The sequence below is a fragment of the Hippoglossus hippoglossus genome, chromosome 13, assembly GCF_009819705.1.
Source record: "Hippoglossus hippoglossus isolate fHipHip1 chromosome 13, fHipHip1.pri, whole genome shotgun sequence".
NCBI classification, from domain to species: Eukaryota; Metazoa; Chordata; class Actinopteri; order Pleuronectiformes; family Pleuronectidae; genus Hippoglossus; species Hippoglossus hippoglossus.
The window spans coordinates 13,240,537-13,263,065 of NC_047163.1; the positions used below are offsets into that span (position 1 = coordinate 13,240,537).

The following is a 22,529-nucleotide window of genomic DNA, read 5'->3' on the forward strand; positions in this document are numbered from 1 at the left end:
AGATAAGATGTAAGATAATCCTTTATTAGTGTCACTACGGGGAAAATTGCCATGTTGCTGCAACAGTCAAAATATATGAATAAAGTAATAAGTAAACATGCAATTCTTAAAAATATAAGGAACTATAAAAACAAGTATTTGGAATAAAACAATTATGTACATTGTAAACAGAATATATACAGTGAACTGGATTTCACAGAAATCATGAAATTACAGAGACCACTGCTGCAGAGTTGAGTTAAAAGTTAAGTTAGTGTTCAAGGGTTGATACAACATATGAACATAGAAAATGTCTGTACTGAAAGATAAATAAAGTGTTTCCGCCCGGTCTCGAACCGGGGACCTTTCGCGTGTGAGGCGAACGTGATAACCACTACACTACGGAAACTATACCAAGTGGGCGGGACTAACCATCTTCAACCACAAAATCTAATAAGTTTCTATGAAACTTGGAGAATGAGGCATCCTTCAAGAAGCCATGACATTTTGGTGCTGATCCAGATTAAAAGGCAACTCCATAAATGTTGTCGTCAGTTTTGTTAACTTTGTGAGATGGGACATTTTCCAACATAATTAATAATAATTCATGATGAAAAAGTCCAAATAACAATCTGGATCTAGTGAATGTAACTGTGATTTCATGAGGGGCTGTTGGACTTTGGTGGATGTGTCTCTGAGTGTTAATCTATTTATTTAAACCTTTACAAATGACAAATAGTTTCTGACGAGCCCTGATTAATCCTAATGATCTAATTAATCCTACTTTTATTTTTTCTCTTCTCTCTGCTCATGTCCCATCGTGTTATTCTCATTGGTTCCTCCATGTAAAGCAAAGATCATTGGTAAGAAAAGTTAATAATAATAACAATTATTATTATTATTATTATTATTATTTCTGTTATTATTATTTTCCTCTATATGTCCTGTTCTGCATAGTGCAACACCAACAGAGTTCTTTACTGCACTGCACTATCTCCCTCCTCCTCCCCCTCCTCCTCTGCTCCACCCCGCCTCTCTGCATTAATAACCCGGGGATCGACGCTGGTTGGTCGCTGCGTGTCTTCCTCTCGCCGGCTCTGCGTTTCCATTGGTCGGCCTGTCTCTTGAATGAAGCGCCGCAGGAGGCAGCGAGGGAAGGAGGAAGCAGAGCGGGGCCGACACACGGACGCAGCGGCGGTGGAGGTGGTCGGACACCGGTAATCTGTGGACCAGAGGCGGCTGGCTCTCTGACCGGAGAGTGAATGAGGTTGATGCTGCTCTGCTGCACGTGGAAGGACGAACGCATGGGAGAGGAGGAAGGTGAGAGGAGAGAAGGAGAGGAGAGAAGGAGAGGCTGCCTGTGTGGTATTGGCGGCCGGATGGAGGTGCAGGGGCAGCGGGGCATCCTCTAAACATGCTCCTCAGAGAATGGCTGCAGACCAAACATGCTTTGTACCATCATCTCTCAGTGAAGGTGTGGTTGAATGTGCGTGATGAGCAGATGGAGGATGTGTGTGTGTGTGTGTCTGTGTGTGTGTCTGTGTGTCTGTGTGTGTGCAGGGAGCGTCAGGTTCATATTGTTCTGCAGCTGAAGCCATGTTTTCTCTCTGAGAGGATGCACCATCATGTTAGTGTGTTCACCTCCACACAGGGACACTCCTCATCTCCACTCACATGAACTCTACTGATGAACATGTTGACAGATTAATAACATACACTGAGACTCTGTGGGTGTGTCATGTAAACATGACATCACCTAATAAATAGAGTAAATACATGTAGATAAAGTTAGAGTCTCACTGATGTAATGTGGTTGGGACGTTTTCCTGGTGTGGAGCTGCACATCTATTGGTTCAAAGATGAAAAAACCCAGATATTTTATTTTTTAAATAGACCATATTACTTTAGAGCAGTGGGTCTCAAAGTGAGGGGTGGGTCCCCCTATGAGGACATAGAGCAACTACATGGGGGACATGGATGACCAGGAAAAAAATTAATACCAAAAAAATATGTTATACAGCTGTAATGAATGAATTATTTAAGAAAACAAAACAAAAAGTTAAATATGTGGGGACTTTCCAGCATGAAATATTTCCGAATATGTTAGCTAGCTCTGGCTAGCACTACTAAAACAGCAGTTGCGTTATGCTGCCACTGGTAAATACTTTTACAATGGTAAATTGCAGTTTTATGTGGGTGTAAACTAATATACTTTGAAGACGTGGTATGGGATCAGTAGATTTGCGTAGTCGTCTGGAGACATTTCTGATGCTGGTATCAGAACATCTCTAGTCTGGACTCTACTGTACGAGCAGATACATTTGAGAGGTTGCAATTTTATTTAGAGACGAAAGTACAAATTTCAAAATGGACGATTTTTACACTTTCTCTAATCTTTACTTTTCAAACTGTGAATTATTGCCTATTTCTTTCTTGTATTTCTTGCTCTAGAAGAGGCTTTGGTCTTATTCGGGCTGAATGATGTGGACAAAGATTAAATGATATAAAATGTTCATATCAGTCAATAGTAAGTATGATTGTTCCTTTGGGTGGAGGTGGTGGTTTTAAACTCTTTATGAGCAGAGGATGACACTTAAACAGCAAAACATCTTACAAATCATGTGTTACACCTCCTACCTGTGCTTACACAATGCATATAGCATAATGTTTAAAAAAAAAAAAATTAGATTTTTGTTATATTTCTACTGATGAAAGTCATATAGTGATAATTATTGATATTGTCTTATACTGTCATGATCACTTAGTTTCAGTTCTGATGAGATACTGTGACTGTAGCTGCCAGTCAGGTTCACTGAACTCAACAATGGATCTTTTATGTGACGAGTCACGTTGCATCACAGTGAGTTCAGCTCGTGTGAAAGAAGAATGTTTGCGTGAGATACGGGTGGAGAACATATTCCTACGCCTGCACTAGTCATACATACTGTGTGTGTGTGTGTGTGTGTGTGTGTGTGTGAACGCAGGTGTGTTTGTTTGACTTTCCTGAGGTATGTGCTGACAGCAGAGGTTAAGTGGACACGGCCGTCAGGGAGATAATGGATAAGGAGGTGAGGGTGAAAGGAGAGGAAGAGAACAGGCACAGGAGCAAACTGGACCTCCCTCAGTATGGATCTGATCAATAAAACACGAGCGGGACCGCAGCAGCACTCACTCATCACAGAAATGAGCTGATCGCACAAAACCTCTGCCAACACACGTTTCAGACCTAAACGCTGACAATTAAAACCTTCGATCACTGTGTGTTATCGATACGCTGGCACCGGTATCCAGATGTTTAGATGCTGGAGGCATATGTACGGGTTGTGCATGCACTTAAAAGGACCTAATGATGCACTTTCTCTTGTGTTATGGGTGGTTTCACTCTACATGGGATACCGCTCTGTTGTATGATGTTCTTCGTGTTGCTGTCGACGGCAGATTCAGGTTTTCAGACATTCTCATAACTTTAAATAACGGCCTCTGACTGTGAAAGTGCAGGAGCTCAGCTAAAATAATAGACACGTTTACATGGAGACCAATAAATTGATATGAACTAGATTTAGACAATAGTCTGAATAAGATACTTTCATGTAAACAGCATTTTCTGATAAACCTGAAAAAGGTCAGAAAAAGCAATAATTGAATATAGGTGTATTTCAGCCTTAGTCTCATTCATATATACGTATTAATGGTATTATAACGTCCTATTGAAGTTTTCACAGCATTTTGTATCATCAACATACGACAGTTACCAACTGCTCAATGACGCATCCTCGGGTTTGAGTGTAAACAAGAGGGGAAAATAACGAGGAATGAAGCTTTTGCAAAATCATAAAGGGTAAGGCTAACAAAGGATATACAGTAGCATCCTGCATTAAACTATTTCAGGCTGGGGTTTTGGATGTTATGTAGACGTGAGTCATAATCAGACGCTGCTCTAAACAGGAATATGAATGGACTATTCTATTAGCAACTCATATACACATCATAGTTAGAATTATGTCCTATTCAGAATAAGGTCAGATGTGAGATGTGTCCATGTAAACGTGGTCAACGAGGCTAATGAAGAATTATGCAGGGGAAACAGAAGTAATCATCAAGTCCTCTGTAACTGATTAGTCTTGCTGATACCAGACTTGTTCTTAGTCAAATGAGCTGCAGCAACATCTACTGTGTGCTGCAGCTGCTTCGACACTCACTGTTTTTCTAACTTTCCCAAATTGCTTTTTTTCCTGACACCCTAATCATAATTAACATTTTCCTCATTAGAAGATGGGAGGAGGGATTTGTGGTCGTCTCATTTATGGAATCAGTTGTTATCAGACTGTGCTCAATTCAGAGGAGAAACTTTATCAGTTGAAAACAAGATCTTTATTTTAGGCTCTTTACCCACAACCCTGGTTTCCCATACTTGTGTGTTGTGTTGGTTTGTCACTAGCGATGAATTGTCGAACACTGTGGTTTTTGTGTTATGTTGAAATCTTTTCCTCCTGCAGCTCCAGTCACTTTATGACTTTATGAACCAGCGGTGGTGATTTGCATTGAAGGCGAGATGAGAGCAGAGATAACTCTCACATGCAAACACACATCAGCAATAACTACGTCTCATCATCAGAACTGCTGTTGATTTAAAGCTCACAGTAACAAGCTATAAAACCTGTACAGGAGTCATTGTGTACATGCAGTGTGATCATGGACGTGTTGTTGTTGTTGTTGCAGCAGGAGGAAGTTTGCCCGTCTGTGCGGGATGCAAACAGAGGATCTACGATGAGCAGTACCTCCAGGCCCTCAACAGTGAATGGCACACTGTCTGCTTCAGGTACCGTTCAACACAAACTCAGCAGCCCCCCCCCCCCCCCCCCCCCACACCGACATGATAACTGACTTCATGGGTTCACTCTTTTTTGGGTACAGCCGATAAAAGGTGTTGAACTTGTTTACAGACATCTTACACAGCCAGTCCAAGTTATTAGACAACATTATTATTCATTTGGGGTCATGTTTCCAACCACTGGGTGAATATAAGTGGGGCGACTGTTGCTCAGGAGGTAGAGCGGGTTGTCCACTAACCAGATGGTTGTTGGTTCAATCAAGTGTCTTGCAGAAATGTCCTAATGCAAGACACTTGACAACTGTGCTGACAGCGTATGAGAGAAAAAAGTGCTGTGTACAGAAGCGCTCTGTGAATGTGTGAGAATGGGTGAATGTGAATTGTTCTGCAAAGCACGTTAACATGATATGAATTCTGTCCATTTACCTCCTCCAGCTTCTGATGGAAATATCAGACTCTGTTGCTGCTGAAAATACTGTCACCTTGTGTGTGTGTGTGTCTGGTTGTGGTGCAAGTGGTGTAAAGTGGACTTTTAGTGGTTTTTCCCTGAAAACAGCTGATTTTCCCTGAAAACAGCTGATTTTCCCTGAAAACAGCTGATTTATAATATTTTATAATATAATAATATTATAAATATTATAATAATAATATAATATAAGAGGTAATAAAATATATATAATATTGGAATAATTTGAAGATAATTTATAATGAACTTGTTTTCGGTACTGATTGTTTTTTTGATGATTTTCTTTCTAAAGATCACAGTGATTATTTAATCAAATGAGTAAATAGTCGATTAATACCAGATTAATCATTATTATTCCTGTTTTCTTGATGGAGATTGTTGATTCAACTCTATGTGACATCTGGTGTGTATATACCTGCATGTGTTATTGGCAGTGAGTGAACATGTCTGTGAATATGTCACAGACATATTTACACTTTGCTGCTTCTCAACAATCTTCACTTTTCCTTGTTCTTAGAAATTTACCATTATCTGCTTTTTTCTTCCTCACGTCTTTGGTTTTGGTCTTTTTAAGTCTTTGGTGTCCTCAGGTAGAGTGTTGTGTTTCTGTTTTCCTCTAGCTGCTCGTTGAGCTCTAGTATCTGCAGCCACAGTCATTAACATTTCCACAGCGCTGTGAGTGAGTGAGTGTGTGTGTGTGTGTGTGTGTGTGTGTGTGTGTGTGTGTGTGTGTGTGTGTGTGTGTGTGTGTGTGTGTGTGTGTGTGTGTGTGTGTGTGTGTGTGTGTGTGTGTGTGTGTGTGTATTTGTTTGTGTGTGTTTAGTTTTACTTTTCAGTGGTTTTGTTTGGAGAGAAGAATGAGCAGGTTTGTGTTTCACTCTCAGGCAGGTTTCTCTCTGCATGAGGTGTACGATTGAGATCCAAGCATCACTTTACACTGACATGATTCAAATGTGAACATGGACAAAATGTCTGTTGTTTCCTCTCAGTCAGATTCTGATAAATGATCCCGTGGCATGTTGTGTGTGGGCAGTGAGATCACACGTGTCTCTGTGGGAAAGACATTTATTCACATTTATGAATTTCAACCAGTGAAACAAAAAACCTTCATCTGTAATAATGAGCAGAATCCTCTCAAATTTAGGAGCCTGATTTGGATACAGAGAGGCATGAAACCACACCCTTTAGTTTATGATTTATTTATTTTTATCCCCACAAAACAACGTAACCAGGCAGAATTATAATCTCCATGTAAGACCTAAAGAACATTTCTTTCATGTTGTGAGATGATTGTTGGAGTATTTTTTCATTGAAAACATTTTGACTGCAGCAGAGAGAGAACACAGGGCAGGTTACAAATCAGTCATAATGATTGGATTAAAAAAATATATAAATTATTTGCTAGATTTAGACTTTTAACCACACAGATTCAAAATCCTGAGAGTTAATCTCCTTTCTGATGAGCAGCAGCTCAAACTATCTCTCTGTCCATTGAGTTCTGCTGAAACACGTTGTAGCTTGTTGTTGTTTGTAACCTTCACCAATAAAAGTGATTTGGAAATTAAGCTTTATTTGATTTGTATAAATAAGAATAAAGGTACGCTTAGTTTACAGAGCTTTTTTCTCTAGTCTGTCTGGACTCAGGGGGTTCATCATTTGGAGGCTGCATTTGAAGACTGATTACGTCACAGTGGCGTGACCAGACAGTCCCACTTCGAAGGCTTTGAAGGCTCCTTTTAAGCACGGTCGAGCAGCAAAGGCTCCGACAGGTGGATCTTTCCCGGGCCAACCTATCCCAGGATTCATTACACATCAGTGACGAACCTAACAAGCTAGCTATGTGGCTGCGGTGCAGAATATAGAATATGAAGACGGATTCCTCTGAAGGATGAGGCCCACATGTTTCACACCACATGTTTCACACAAGGCAGCAAAACGGCCAAATCATAAAATCATTCAGTTTTAAAAACAAATGAATTTCGTGTAAAATGAGAGAAAATCTCAAATTAAAAAAGATAAGTTAAAAAAACTTTTAACTGAGTCACAATGAGGAGCAGGATTTACCAGCTGATCCACAGTTTTGAATAAAACCTTTATGCTAAAGAGAATCAATGAATCCTGTCACCATTTAATTATAGTGGAATAAAAACACCTTCATAACCTTGTGATACACTTCACTGACTGACTGCACATCCTGCCAAAAAAGAGAGGACTGTAATTTAAAGATGCAGTCAATAACATTTTATTGGCTCTTTGCAAAAATAGACTTTCTGCAGGGACTTGTAAATGTTGCTGCTCGCTCTCTCTCCTCTAAAACTGAGGTTCATGATCACTATAATATCCATCCATCCATCCATCCATCCATCATCTGTACCACTTACCCTTTTGAGGGTCACAGGGGGCTGGAGCCAATCCCAGCTGACACTGGCTGAGAGGTCAACCTGGACAGGTTACCAGTGTATCACACAGTCAACATACAGAGACAAACAGCCATTCACACTCACATTCACACCTACAGTCAATTTAGAGTCTCCAATTAACCTAAACTGCATGATTTTGGACTTTGGGAGGAATTAGGCTCCAGAAATGTGTGCAGACACACCAATGTGTGAAAGTCTCTCCTCTGTTTCTGTTTGATCAGAGTGATCCAGTTTTTTCCATGGGGGTGCAGAGAAGTATCTTTAATGTTGGCTGTATGTTTGAATATTATTGCGACAGTTGCCTTCACAGTTAAAAGCTGTTTAAAATATTCCTGAATTAAGGAAGGAAATACACGCTAAACTTTGAAATCTTGGAAAAGATTAGTTCAGTTACTGATCCCAGTACTCGTATTCTGTTTAAATCAGAGATCAACAGCTTAGATTTCTATCATGTAGATTTGACAGAAGACGACAAATGTATGAGAAGATTTAACAAGATTATTTGGTCGGTGTTTATATTTACTCTCATATAGTTAATAAAATGTTATTTCAGTGTAGAGACTGTTCTTCTGTTAAAAACTGTAAAACTACCCCACAATTTAAAAAGGTATTTGAACTGATGTAGCAGAACGAAGAATGTAGTTTTTATTCCATACAAAAATTGCTTCATACATTACCCACAATTCAAATCTGGCTTCATCTTACCTGAGTTAGTTTTTATTTCTCAGAATGGAAATTTGATGTTTGTTGTCGGCGGCCATTACGTGACTCCTACATAGCCAGCAGTTTAAAAAAACATGGTGTTTTATTTATTTAGCTTATTTTGTCTCTTGATGAGTTTCTTCTTCTTTGAGGTAATAAAAGTCCTCGTGCCTCCTCCTGTGCAGCTCGACACATTGTCTGTCTCTGTGTGGAAACACCCCCCCACAGTGTGTCATTAATGAAGAGTGAATGAGAAATCTGAGGAGGGTATCTGGACACAGGGCTAAAGTCGGCAATGGTTTGTGTGTGGGTGGGTGTGTGTGTGTGTGGGCATGTGTATGCGTGCGTGCGTGTGTACAGAGACATCTGGCTACCTCAGCATGTGAATTATTTCAGTGGCTCTCTGGGTTGCTTTGGCACAAAGTGCATATATAAGCACCCCCCTGCCCCTCTCTCTAAGTGGGATATCAGTGCAGTAATTGATGAACGATTGGACCACAAGGCACAGGCCAGGGGGCCCGAGAGGTCAGGGGGGTCCTGGGCTAGAGCCTCTGTCTGTTAAATATTGACTGTTATATATTGACCTCAGTTCAAAGACACAAAGTGACCAAAGAGACATAAAAATGATGCAAAAGTGATGCAAAACAACGACAAAGAGACAAAAACGACCAAAAAGAGATAGAAATGATCAGACAGCGTTTCTCTCATGGAGGCCGTTTACCTCTCTGAGCCCAGGGGTCTGTTTTGACATAAACCGTCCATATTCACACTTCTTAGAGGTGTCTGATATCAGCCTACAGCTTCGGCTTTACAGCTTCTCCCTGCCCACCATGCAGTCACAACACATCACAGAAGTGTTAAATATACAGCGAAAAAGCCATGTCAGTTACAAAGTCGTCAGTTTGGTTAGTTATAGTCTTTAGGAAAGTGTTGCTTCCTCCTAGAAATCATTGTGATGTTTCCTCATAGAACAAACCAGGTCTGGAAATTGGAGGGAATGTTGGTCTGACCCAGATCCACATCCTGAGAGGGGACAGCATCGTCACGGAGGAGCAGGATTTAATATGGATTTACTTGTCAGACAAGACTTCTGTGGAACATTTGACTTGTGGGAGCTTAAATCCAAACAAATAAATGTCTGAGAGGAGGAGGGGACAGGAGAGGAGAGGAGAGAAGAGGGGAGAGGAGGAGAGGAGAGGAATGCTAAATGAAAGTGACAGTGTTACGTAGACATTGTACCGAGTCCCTTTGGGTGAAAAAAACAGCTCGTCGGAAAATAACAGTGGTTCACTGGCCTGGTGGTTTCATGGGAAATGCAGCCATGTTCTCACTGTGAACTGTTTTCACACTGGATGTGTTTTTTCTGTCTCTGTTTGTCCCAAAGCTCAACTACACAGACTGTGACATCCATTCTGTGCCAAGAATTATGAGTCAACCACCAATATGATTTTTATTGAAATAATCAAAAATATCAAAAATGTCTTATGACTGCAATTATTTTTAACTGCAAGTAAAATTGATTCACATAGAAAATAACAACAAAATATAAACTACTACTGCTAGTATGTACGTCCCAGGTCTCCTCTGGCTGTGTGCATGTCAAGATGAGCGCAGCACAAGCAGCTGTTATGCGTCATCACCGTCGAGCATCATGGCAACTGTCAAGAAAAGAAAAGTTTTCGGGCGCAGGATTCGGTAAAACGAGCTGTGACTAGCATCATCATCCTCATCATCACCATCATCAACATCATCATCATCACTACCATCTGACATCAGACCTCATAGAAACAGCCTCAGCCATCACATCAGAGACGTTATTGTGATATACAGAGGGGTTTCAAAGTAGTTCACTGATCGGCCCTGGAAGGATGTTCTAAAAACTGAAACAGTTCCCACTCCTGGTTTATCACATGTCCCACTGTGAGAGATTATGTCTCATTAAATCGTGGTTTTCACCTGAGAAACAAAAATGAGCAGAGCCAGAGACTATTTCACGTGGGGGATCTCTGGGTCGGTTTATTTGTCTTCTCCAGGGGGGTTGCAGAGATTATGTTAATGTCGATCTTGCCATTAAAGAAAAGACGAAACCTGTGTAGTATGAAGGTGTAGAATCCTTATGACGGCACTAAAAACCTTGAGTGCCTCTATATAATGAGGAATAAGAGGATCAGCATTCTATTGGTTTCATGGTTTTTATTTTTTTTTAAATGATATTCATGTCCTGTTATCTCCAGTCATTATGTAGATTTATATTGCATAGTCTTAAACGGCAGCTTACATTTATTCAAAAATAATTCCCTTTTCTGTTATTCTTTTGATAATAAAAGAGATAAGATGAAATAAGAACATTGGGGAAATTCCCTTAATTAGAATTAGACAAAAGAGCAAGTGCAAAATAGAAATAAAAATGGGCAATAAAATCAATAAAACGATACAGAGATATGTACATGATCATATCTTTTCTTAACTCAGATTTGGAAATGTACTTGAACCTAGGAAAAGTGAATCCACATCTTTTCAACATCTTTATATTTGTACTCAAGCAGTGAACTCCTGCTGCAGTGTCTCTGCAGCACAGTGCAGCTCTGTCCTGTTCTCAGTAAAACTATTTCTGCTCCACAGTCACTGCTGAGGCAGTCGTCCCAAAGGACAACAGAGACTTGTGTCATAGCACATACACTTTACTTCCTGATGTCGTATGTAATCAAAAGTGGGCTCTTCAATCTTTAATCATATACGGATACAGTTATCTTACTGTGTCTGTAACAGTTTCATGTGAGAGTGAAATAGTTTAGTCAAATCTGTCTCTCGTCCAGGATGTGCTGATACAAAGTCTGCAGCTCCTCTACTGTCTTCCTGTGCGGACACATTTCTGACTGCATGCGTCTACGCCCTGACTCACTCTGCAGAACAACATCACTGCCACTGATAACTGATTGATTTAGGATTTACATGAAGGGATAGATTTGTAAATCTGCAAGGTTGAAACAAGAGATTGAAGCAAATCTCTTGCTAAAGAACAGCAATCATAATACAGATGTAGAAAGTCATGTATTGTTGAAATATAAATGTGCACCAGATTTAGTTGTGCAGCTCCATCCTGCAGGGAAGCTTTTCTCAGTAACAGACACAGTGAAGAGCTGCAGTGACTCAGCTGTTTCTACCTGCAGATGAACTCTGCCCGGTAACAGAAGCTGCAGGAAAAGATGGAGGCAGAACAAGATGATTTATTGCTGGACTGGTGACTGAGCTGAGGGAGTAAATAAATCATAATGTGCAACACTGACCTCCCTCTGTGTTACTGCTTCTCTGGTGTTGATATTGTGATATTATGGTTTTAATTACAATCACAGTCACAACAAATGAGCTTTGATGATCTAACACAGTTGAGTAGTGATGTTGAGTAGAGCTGAAAATGAGTCGTTTAATTGAGCCGTTGATTGACATAAAAATAATCTGCTTCATTGCTGTTATCAGATTGTGTTGTAAACATGTATTCAGTTTATAAAAACGTAGCTATGTAAAAACATGTTTTCTCCTCATGTACCACATCTCATTTTTAGCCCTAAACATGTCCAGATCCTGATAACTGTGGATAACTGTGTTAGTCTCTAATGCTGTGCTCCATAGCAACTGTTTCTATGGTGATGTGAGGCTGAGACATCCACATGGGATTTAGCCTCCATCATTGGACTGACTCTCTTTTTTCTGTGTAACTTACTGTAAATCAGTGAATTAGCCGACGACACCAGTGGTGGAAGAAGTACTCAGAAATACTTTCATGTAAAAATACTCCCTTACAAGTAAAAGTCCTGCATGAAATGAACAACTGAACTGATTTGTTTTGTCTGATGTTTTCAGTGCAGCAAACGTTATACATATCTGCTTTTTTACTTATCTACATTGATATGCAAATAGTTGTTTAAAGATATTTGCCAAAATGTCGTCTGGACCTAAAACACCCACAAAAAATATCTCTGTTTGTGTTTTGTGTGAAGAATCGTTTGACTTGTGTGATAAATGAAACTATACGGACTGTGAACCATGTGAACCATGACCCTCAGCTGATTGGTCTGAGGCTGCTTGAACAGATGTTTTCTGCAGATGGTACAGCCAACATGAGTTCTAACTGTGAGTCAGGTTACACTTCACCTCACTTCATTATAACAATTACAATTTTTGTAAACGAGATTAAAACACCACATTCTGGGGTTATAGATGCTTAAATATTTTTGCTGCAAATTAGGGACAAGCTGATACTTAGAAGGCTGATTATGTACGTATGTACAGTTCTGGTCTGTCCCTCTAAAAAAACAGCTTGATATTGTTTATAGGGGATTCGACAATTTTTTATTTGAATTTATTTGAATTCAGCTAGTAGTAAAATACATTGTTTCAACCTTCTTTCTTTAAACACAAGCAATGATTTTTTTTTTTTACAAATATAGTGTTACATGTCTAATTAGGAAGCAGTGTTCATGATATGTTCATGAAGTATGGACGTTTGTTCATGTGCTGCATGGCTTCTGCCACTAGGTGGTGTCTTTGAGACAAACGTTTGACTCCGCCCACGTCGAACACCGCCCTGAATTGCATCCTGCAGTCAGGGGTACTTGTCCGCCCCCACTCAATCCGCTACACAGTGAGATCAGAGCACGTTCACGTGAAGCAGCAGGTCAGTGACTGTGTTGATGTAGAAACAAACAGTGAAAACACAGAGTTTCCTCTATGATCCACAGCTGATTTAGAGGAGATTTCAAAATATCAAGATATATCGTTTATCGCGATATAGCCTAAAAATATTGCGATATTTGTTTAAGGCCATATCGCCCAGCCCTACTTCATGGGGTTTTAAAAAGAAGAAGCTAGCAGCCATGTGACATCTGCAGGGTCATATCTGCTCCCAGAGGGTAGACGACAGGAAATGCTCAAAGAAGAAGCGTGACCCCTGGGTGCAGCTGCGCTGAGAGAGGAAGTGGAGGAAGTGAGAGACAGAGAGGGAGAGAGTCATTGATGGTTGAGCCAGCGAAGCAGGGAGGGAGTGTGAGGCTGGTCGAGCTGTTGAACATCAGAGCTGCTGACATGAGTCGTTCCTCTGACTGTCAAAACAAGACCCTCGCTCCCACCGCTGACATGTCAGCAAAGGTCCAGTGCAATGACAGACTGCAACTCTCAAAGTAAGTGAACCAGTGAAGTTATGTGAGTGGACGATTATTGAGTCTGTGGTTTATCATGATATCACTCAGGACAAATAGACTGAAAAATAACAAACTTAACGAAAGTCACAGTGGCTCCAGCAGACGTGGCTTGTTGATCTTTCATTAAACGGAACCCTAATAACAGCTGGGTTAAAGATGAATGTGTCTGGCTGTTCAAACTAAACATTAATCTGAGAATTTACTAGATGTATCTAGTTTATGATTATTTTATCTGGTGTAAAATGTTTATGGTTTTGACTTATTTAATCATGTCTGTTGATTCGTGCAGTCAACTGAATACGACTTTTTCCTTCATTAACTGGATAATCGTTTGGTAAATGATATATTGCAAAATTGTCTAATACATTATCCAAGGTAGAAATGACATAAATTGTCTCGTGTTCCAGACTAGCAAGTCCAAAACTTCAATGGCTAACTTCGACACTATTTTATTTCCTTTACAGATCTGGATCAGGGGGGTAGATCCAGGAATGTTTTTCTCTTTATTTAACATTGTGAGATAGATATTTTCGTTGATTTCTCAGAGAATAGTTCATGGACCTTGATGGAAATATAAGGCACGATTAGGGGGCACGTTGAGTGTGTGTAATTTGGTGCAGATCCAAATAGAAATCTGGATCTAGTGAATTGAAATGTGGGTTCATGAGGAGGCTGTTGGACCTTGGCAGAGGTATCATCTCTGCTGAGTTCCAGTTTAGTTTCAATATGCACTAATGTTTCTGTTAAATACACAAAGTAAAGCTAACAAATTTGGTCCAACACCACATTTTTACTTTAACTCAAATTTGACATATTTTCTTGTTTCCTATAAAAAGCCTAATGGGCTTTTTGTTCCTAAGCAACAGTCTAAAGCCAAGAGGTTAATTTTCTTGAGATAAAAAGAAAAGCAGAAAGAATTGAATCAAAAACATCAAACACAGGTGATGTGCTCTGTTTCCTGAATGCTCCGTCTCATGGTTCAGCAGCAGCTGACTCTCACACCTGATGTTTCACTTCCCATCATGTCTCCACACAGAAGCTGTTAAACTGACACAAATGTAACAAACAACAGCTTCACCATTTGGTTCTTAAAATACATAAATCACACTCATAGGCTCCAGTCAAGATTCAAGATTCAAGAGTTTATTGTCATATGCACAACGATAACATTAAGCAGTCGCTTGCAATGAAATGCTTGGGTCACAGGCTCTCTTATAACAATGCTCAATCAAAATTTAAAATTTAAAATAAAATATACATATCTAAAATATATATATACACCTAAAGAAAAAAGAAAAACAATAGTGCAAGTGTGTGCAATAGTGCAAATATGCAATAGTGCAAATATGCTAAGGTGCAGAGTTATGACAGATTGGAGGAGTTTAAAAGTCTTATGGCCTGGGGGATGAAACTGTCAGACCCACAGTTTAATAAACAGGGTTTACCAGAGGGATGGCCTTATTGAAATGTGGTTCAAGTGATTTACTCATTTCTCTTTAGATTGTCTCCCACTTCTCGTTATGTGTCACACTTCTGTCTGTGTGTGTCCGTGTGTGATGCTGACTTCGGTTTTCAGAGCAGGACAATGAATCAAATGCTCCTGTGTCACACATCATCTGCATGTTTGGTTGTTATAGATGAATGTTGCTGTCACGATACAACATGATGTTTTCACAAGGTACATAGTGTGTGTGTGTGTGTGTGTGTGTGTGTGTGTGTGTGTGTGTGTGTGTGTGTGTGTGTGTGTGTGTGTGTGTGTGTGTGTGTGTGTGTGTGTGTGTGTGTGTGTGTGTGTGTGTGTGTGGCAAAGCAGATAATTATTCATACATAGTAAACACATGGGTTAAACATTTTGGTGCCACTTATAGATCTGGCAACTTTTAAACAGGGTTTGTAAACTAATTCATGGTTGTTTTACTCTTGTTGTTTTACTCTTTTAACAAACCATTTAACCTACTTAATTTTTAATCAGTTATAAGTCAGAAATATGAACAGAAGCTCTTTAATTCATCTTTTCTCTACTGAACTGTTTGAACACTCATTTTCCGGAGAAATGCTGCCAGACATCTGGACGGAAATCCATTTTTAAATTGTTTATCAATGTTTACAAGTGTAGACTTATTGGATTATTGTAGAACAGTTTATTTATGCCTTATTAACTATAAATAGCTGCGGACTTGTTTGCTGGAGGGGTCTCACTAATGATTGTAGCATTAAAAAAGTGCTGGAGGAGGATTTTCTACAACCTGGCAGCCACAAAAGTCTGTTATCAATAGCCTATAATGACAGACCCTATATGAAAATATAGTATATAAGTATATGTATATACAGTGTCCAGAAAGTGAAGCCAAACCAGTACTCTCTCGAATTACCAGCAGAGGGAGACTCCACTGGTTAACAAAGTCAGTTATTATATAGGTCTATGAGAAAATGAATATGGTAATTCAATCTCTAGTTTCAAGTCTTCTTTAATACAGAATGATGTCCATTTTTTTAATTATGGTCCTATTAAGAGTCAAATAGACGTTAAAGCACAGAAAACATTGGGTCATGGATCCTGTGTGATTGACAGATACTACCGTGTGGGTGGGCGTGCTTTTATAGATGGTGCCTTACCAGAAACTGGTATCAATGTATTTATTGATATGGTACTGTACAGGTATTTCTTTTTCACGGAGCTCTCTGCAGACATGAGTTGATGCACTTAGATATACTTTTATAAAAATCTATTTTCATGAGTGATTTTCAATCTACAGAAAAGTTAAGCTGTTAGATATTCAAGTAAAGTCTGTCATTTAAAAGAGAAATGAATATTCTCTTCTCACACTTCCTCCCTGTCTGCACCAGTGACTCCTGCTCCTTGTCACCGTGACGCCTCAGGGCCTCGTACCTGCTGATAACGTACAGACAGGAGAAAGGAGTCGTCCTGTGTGTTGGCGCATTTTGATTAATCGGCCGTTCCCGGACTCTAACCTTTGGCTCCACTACCGTACTTTTAATCACACTGTGAAAATTCAATGTTGTCGCTTTTGGAGCAGATAGAGTCCAGACTTAAACCCTGAATATGATTAAAGAAAGGAAGATTAATGCCCTCGTTCTCCTTTGTGTTGAGTAGTCAGTCCTGTAACTGCAGGTTTGACCTTAATCGTTTAAAAAAATTATACAGACTTTGACTTCATTCAACTTTGACATTTTATAAAAAAGCAGGCTTCAACTTCTTTTGCTTAGTTAAAAAACTGTTGGGAAACTTAAAGGGGAATTTCAGAATTTCTCAACCTAGGCCTTGTGTTTATATATGTAGGTGTTTAAATGAATGGTTATAATTGGTCCAGTAGATCGTATGTATTGGCAGCTGCAACATGGCGTCAGTGGATAAAATGTAGTCTTATGGGGCACGAGTCCACGAAAAGTGTTTATATCACCAATCAAATTATTATTCGGCATATTTGCATATTTTCACTTCAGGTGTGGTGCTATTGATCATGGACTGCATATGAAAATAGACATAGACTCCAGGTCTATATAGTGAATCCAATGTTAAGTACCTTAAACCTGTATTCTCTTAAATGATCAACCAGAGGGCGACTCCTCTGGTTGTGGAAAGTTTCTAAAGAAGTCCCTAAAAAATTACTTCTTACTTGATTCATAACATCAGTGAAAATGTTTAAAGGAGTTTATTGTTGTTTCAAGTCTTCTTCAACACATCATGATGTTTATTTTTCAGCACAGTATGCATCGGGGCGTGGATACCGCGTGATTGACAGCTAGTATTGTCCAAATGGTGCAGTGATTGTTGCAGGTCACAAACCAGTGCGTGACATCACGGTTTCCACTTACTCTGGATGTAGATCAGGAAGTTTTAGTTTTAGTTTTAGTTTTAAAATGAAAACATATTAAATAACACTATGAATAGAGTTGATCTTTTAAAATACTTTTTTCACATCAGACATTTAAACTTGTTAAAGGAGGAAATAGCAGAGGTTTAAATTAAAACACTGACAAAGGCTTCACTGCATCAAGTGTCCCAGTAAGCGATGTGAGTGAGTGAGTGAGTGAGTGACCATCAACAATAGAGGAGATGTGGAACTGGCTGCTGTAAATGAAACAGCAGCAGCACAAAGAGAGCTGTTAGTGAATGAGGCCTCTGCTGTCTCTCCTGAATCCCAGAAAACAACACTCATGGTGGTTCCCAGAGCTCACTGAGACCTTTTATCATTTCCCCACAGTGAAACAAGTGTGAAGGGCCCAGACCGACTGTCCCGACAGTCAGTCAGTCCACGCAGCTTAACAATCACAAAGGAAACTGCTGCCGTGCACATCATTCACTCACAGTCTGCCAGTGCTCCTGTTTATCAGCTGAATAGACCAGCGAGCCTGGGATAAAGAGCGCGTCTAAAACATTTGTTCAGCAGAGCCCAGGCTACGCAGCTTGCAATTATTTCCACTGATTAAAATTCACAACCTGCTTTCCTCCGCAGCTTTTTGATTTATTTAGGAGCAGTTTAATTCTGGTGTCCGTGCCACTGAGCTTGAGTTTACCAATGTCAGGGGAACAGTAAGTTGAGGCTCTGTCAAGATGCTACAGGAAGTGGGTGTCCAACATGAAGGTTGCCCTGGTGTCACCATCAAGTCAGTCCAAGTCAAAAACAAAAGCAGCTTTGACCTGCAGGAACTAGCGTGACTAGCAGGTCAACAGTAAAATGAATTACCAATTAAAGCAAAACAATGTAACTTCTACTGAGCAACAGCGCCCTCTGCAGCCACACATGGTGGTTTTCATGTAGAAAAGAGTGTTTAAAATGTGTCATATTTTGACGGATCCACAGTTCAGCATTACTCTTGAACTTGTTGGATCTGATTCTGGCCATTTAATCTGCGACTATCAGTCAGTTCCACACTTCTCACAGGAGATCGCACCCACTCACCAAAGTTACATAGAGCAACAGCAGACGTTCACTCGTGATGAGTGGGAATGAAAGTTGCTCCATGCTCCATATTAATAAGAGGCAAAAAAATGTTAATCTTGATTTGACTGCACCATTATTTAAAGCAACATATATCTGTATATGAAAATGTTGTGTTGAAGATAAACCCTTTACTCGTTTTTTATTTTGAATAGGTTATTTCCAATTGTAAATATAAATTTAATAATAACAGGGGGACAGTCTTAAGCCCGATTGGCTAAGGGAGTTCTTAGGGATTTTTTTGTAGAAGGCAATGAGGTAATGCCTCTTTATGTGGGAGGGTGACATCATCGTGGTGGCATTCTCCGTTGCCATGGGAAGGGGAAGGGGGAGGAGTGGGAGTTGGTTAAACGGGGGGCACAGAAAGGGAAGTGTGGGAACGAGATGGAGGTGTGTGTGTGTGTGTGTGTGTGTGTGTGTGTGTGTGTGTGTGTGTGTGTGTGTGTGTGTGTGTGTGTGTGTCTATAAGTAATAACAAAGGTGCTTATATCAGTACATTTCAACAGCAATTTATATACCAAAAGTTAATATATGTATAAATATAAATATATTTAGACATATGGGAACCACTGTGGTTGGATTTTTCCTCTGTTGACTTTATGTCGTAGACGTTATCTCATCGGAGATATGACCACTTCCTTGTCGTTTGCAGAGAAGATGTCACAGTGTCAGTTTTTCCTTCACGTTCTGTATCCGTCTGTTGTGTTAGACTCAGAGGTTCCTCTTTATTTTTAGTTCCAGCTTTTTTGCGGTAGAGACAAGATGCAACTTTTTACAGTCTGTGCAGAATCTCTGTTAAGGGTTAAAAATATTCTCTCCCACCAAAATGTTATAATTATTAGAAAAATTTCCACCATACATAGTATATTATTGTTTGTATATTTATTTCCCACTTTGCTCTGATTTAAAGAAGACTTCATCTTTAGAGTTCTATAAACTCTGCAATTCAAAACGATTCTTGAATTTGTCTCTTTGTTGCCACGAACAGTTCATCAGTCACCAAATGTAAATTCTCTACCTTCTACATTATGTATTTGTTTTCCACAGTCGTATTATAGATTTCTTGATGAGGATACTATCTTGTTATATTTGCCTGTGTATTAGTAATCCTCCTGTAAGTGGAAATCTTGGCTCTGGATGAGAAATCCTCGTCTATTTATGTCTCCCCAGAGGCGCAAGAGAGGGGTCTTCCCCAGACAATTTGCTGGTTTCTCAGCTTGACTTTCAGCCATCCGTGTGTGTGTGTGTGTGTGTGTGTGTGTGTGTGTGTGTGTGTGTGTGTGTGTACGTGTGTTCATCCCTCTTACCCACAGCCCCCCTGTCTTTTTCCCAGTGGTTGTATTTTCTCTTTGTCTGTGGGGGTTTCAGCTTCGCCAGCAGGTCCAGTAGCATTTGCTGAGCACTGGGACGGTTTCCTGCGGTCGGCACATTTGTCTCTGTCACGGTCAGACTCTCACACACTTGACGTTTACCGTCTGATTTTTCCTGATTGTACTGGAAGGCTGGGTCGACCAGTGTATCGACTTATTGATCCCAAGTACTCAAAGCATTTCTGCTGTCAGGTCTGCTGCCTTTGCAGACAGGAAGGAGATGGATGTCCTTCTGAGCTCCAGGCAGATGATGGAAAACTTAATATTTAATGAGTAGATGCACACATGTGTGTGTGTGAGAGAGGTGTAGCTCCTCATAAATGTGCATCTGTCAGTTGGTAATGATTCTGCTCCACACCTCTGCCAGGACACACACCAGGTTTCCTTTTGACTCCACCTGCTTCCTGTAGCAGTGTCAGCCTACACGTCATTTAATGACCTATGGCTACATCTGTGTACACACACACACACAACACACAACACACACACACACACACACACAACACACAACACACAGACACAGACACACACACACACACACACACACACACACACACACGCGCACACACACACACACACACACACATCAGAAAAACGCTGACCAGAACTGCATGATCAGCATGGTCTGTTTGGGAGTCAGGTTAAATTCTGGTTATATTTCACTGTGAGACATTCAAGGACACATCTGAAAACAGAGTGAATAAAAAAGCTGCTTGTTTGTCCATTACTTTGTTCAAATGAGAGCTGCTGTGATTTTTTAATGGATTAGCTGTTTGACAGAAATATAATAGATGATCTATTAATATTGAAATATATTTTGACAATCAATCAATGCCTTTATTTTTTAGCAAAAATAGTAAAACATTTTATGTTAAAGTTTTATTTAATAAAACAGGTCAATTTAAGACTTTACATTTGGCTTTGTGCAGTTGTAATGGACATATTTTCAATTTTTTATTAGACTTTATTTATTAAAAACATATTCTCAAGATGAATTGATGGTCAAAACAGCTGTTAGTTTCTGCCCTGGTTCAGACTTGTAGTGTAGATATTTGTGTCATTCCTGTACTCTGCACTGTTTAGTGGAGCAGCTGCTGAGCAGATTCATGTTTCACACACACACACACAGAACTACAGAGCTCTGAATGTCAGACCAGTTTCACCAACAGACGACATTTACCCCTAATTAATAATTAATTGTCCATCTCCATATCTGTCATTTATCTGTATGTGTGTGTGTGTGTTTCTGTGAGACGTTTGTCTCGTTCATTTTCACAGACAGATGACCCTGATTATATTTCATGCTGAATAATCTGCTGTTTATTATTCTTCATCAATAATCATTAGATCCATAGAAAACCAGAAATAGGAGCAAAAACTCATAATTATTAAATAAGTCATAATTCCTAAGAGACTTCTTTAATTGATCGGCTCTGTCTCATCATTGACCCTATTTAATTCATTACAATTTATGACAAATATAAGTAAGACATCGTCATATTGTAAAAGCTGGAACCCAAAACATTTTCACATGTATGCTTTAAAAATGAATGAATTATTAGAATATTGTCACAGATGAATTAATTTAGTTTTAATTGTATTTTAAACACATCAACACATTTTAATTTAAATGTGCTGGAATGTAATTTGTTGTACATGCTGAGTGGTCAGAGGTGAAGGCAGATGTCATCACCTGTGTGTCCTTATGTCTTGTTGGATATATTTACATTTTCATCAGATTCAGCAGTTCAGTCCCTCAGGGGCTTTGACTCCTTCATTCCTTCTCTCAGACCTGCTGCTCCCGGTTCATTCATATCAGCGGGGACAAGTTAATCATGTTCGGTATTGACCTGGGTCAGACGTCAGCCTGATGAATAGACGCGGAGTCGTTCAAAAACACATCACATCATGAAACTGTCCAATTAGATAAATGAGGGAATAATAAATATGAATAATGCCAGGCTAATACAGAGCAGCATGTGGATCATTTATCTGGTGTGTTAACCATTTCAACTCTACAAAGACACACACAAATATCTATGCAAAAAATATCTATAAATATACAAAAAATAATTTTAAATATTGTTATTATGTATAGAATATAAAAGATATATGTCCACACAGATTAAATATATAATCATAATACTGATACATTTTTTTCTTTATAAAATGATCTTAGGTGAATTTTTACCTCCACCAAGAATGTAATGTTTTCACCCCTGTCCATTGTTGGTTTGTAAACAAGATTAAATAATGGTGCGGTTTCAGATCGGGGGGGGGGGGATCTAAGAATCTTTTCACTGTCTTCAACATTGAGAGATAGGGTGATTTTTTCCAGCCTTTTTCCAGGGAATAATTAATGAATCTTGTTAAATAAATTAAGCACATTTTCGGCACTGATCCCATTTGCAGCTTGATTGAATCTAAGGGGACTGTTGGGCCTTGGCGGAGGTGTGTGCTCTACTGAGTGACATTGTAAGATTTCATGTGCTATTTTACCTTGTGACTTCTAAAACATCTTTTTCTCCACCTCGTCATGTTACATATTTTGTGAGAGTTGATTTTGCCCGATGTTTACTTATATTATTCTGGTGAAATA

At 39.5% G+C, this 22,529-nt stretch overlaps 1 protein-coding gene and 1 non-coding gene across 3 annotated transcripts in view; one reads left to right on the plus strand and one right to left on the minus strand.

The window, feature by feature from the left end:
- Window positions 1-315: 315 nt before the first annotated feature.
- Window positions 316-388, minus strand: trnav-cac. The gene has a single exon. It is a non-coding gene; the product is annotated as a tRNA-Val (tRNA).
- Window positions 389-1,120: 732 nt separating this feature from the next.
- limk1a (LIM domain kinase 1a) overlaps window positions 1,121-22,529 on the plus strand; it is a 51,163-nt gene continuing 29,754 nt past the window's right edge. Inside the window, exons 1-2 of one of the 2 annotated variants that reach the window (XM_034604963.1) lie at window positions 1,121-1,299; window positions 4,699-4,798. In XM_034604963.1, the coding sequence (XP_034460854.1) occupies window positions 1,242-1,299; window positions 4,699-4,798 (158 nt within the window). In that variant the 5' untranslated portion in view covers window positions 1,121-1,241. Of the gene's footprint in view, window positions 1,300-4,698; window positions 4,799-13,396; window positions 13,576-22,529 lie in introns of those variants that run through there. The other variant, XM_034604961.1, reaches the window with a different exon arrangement.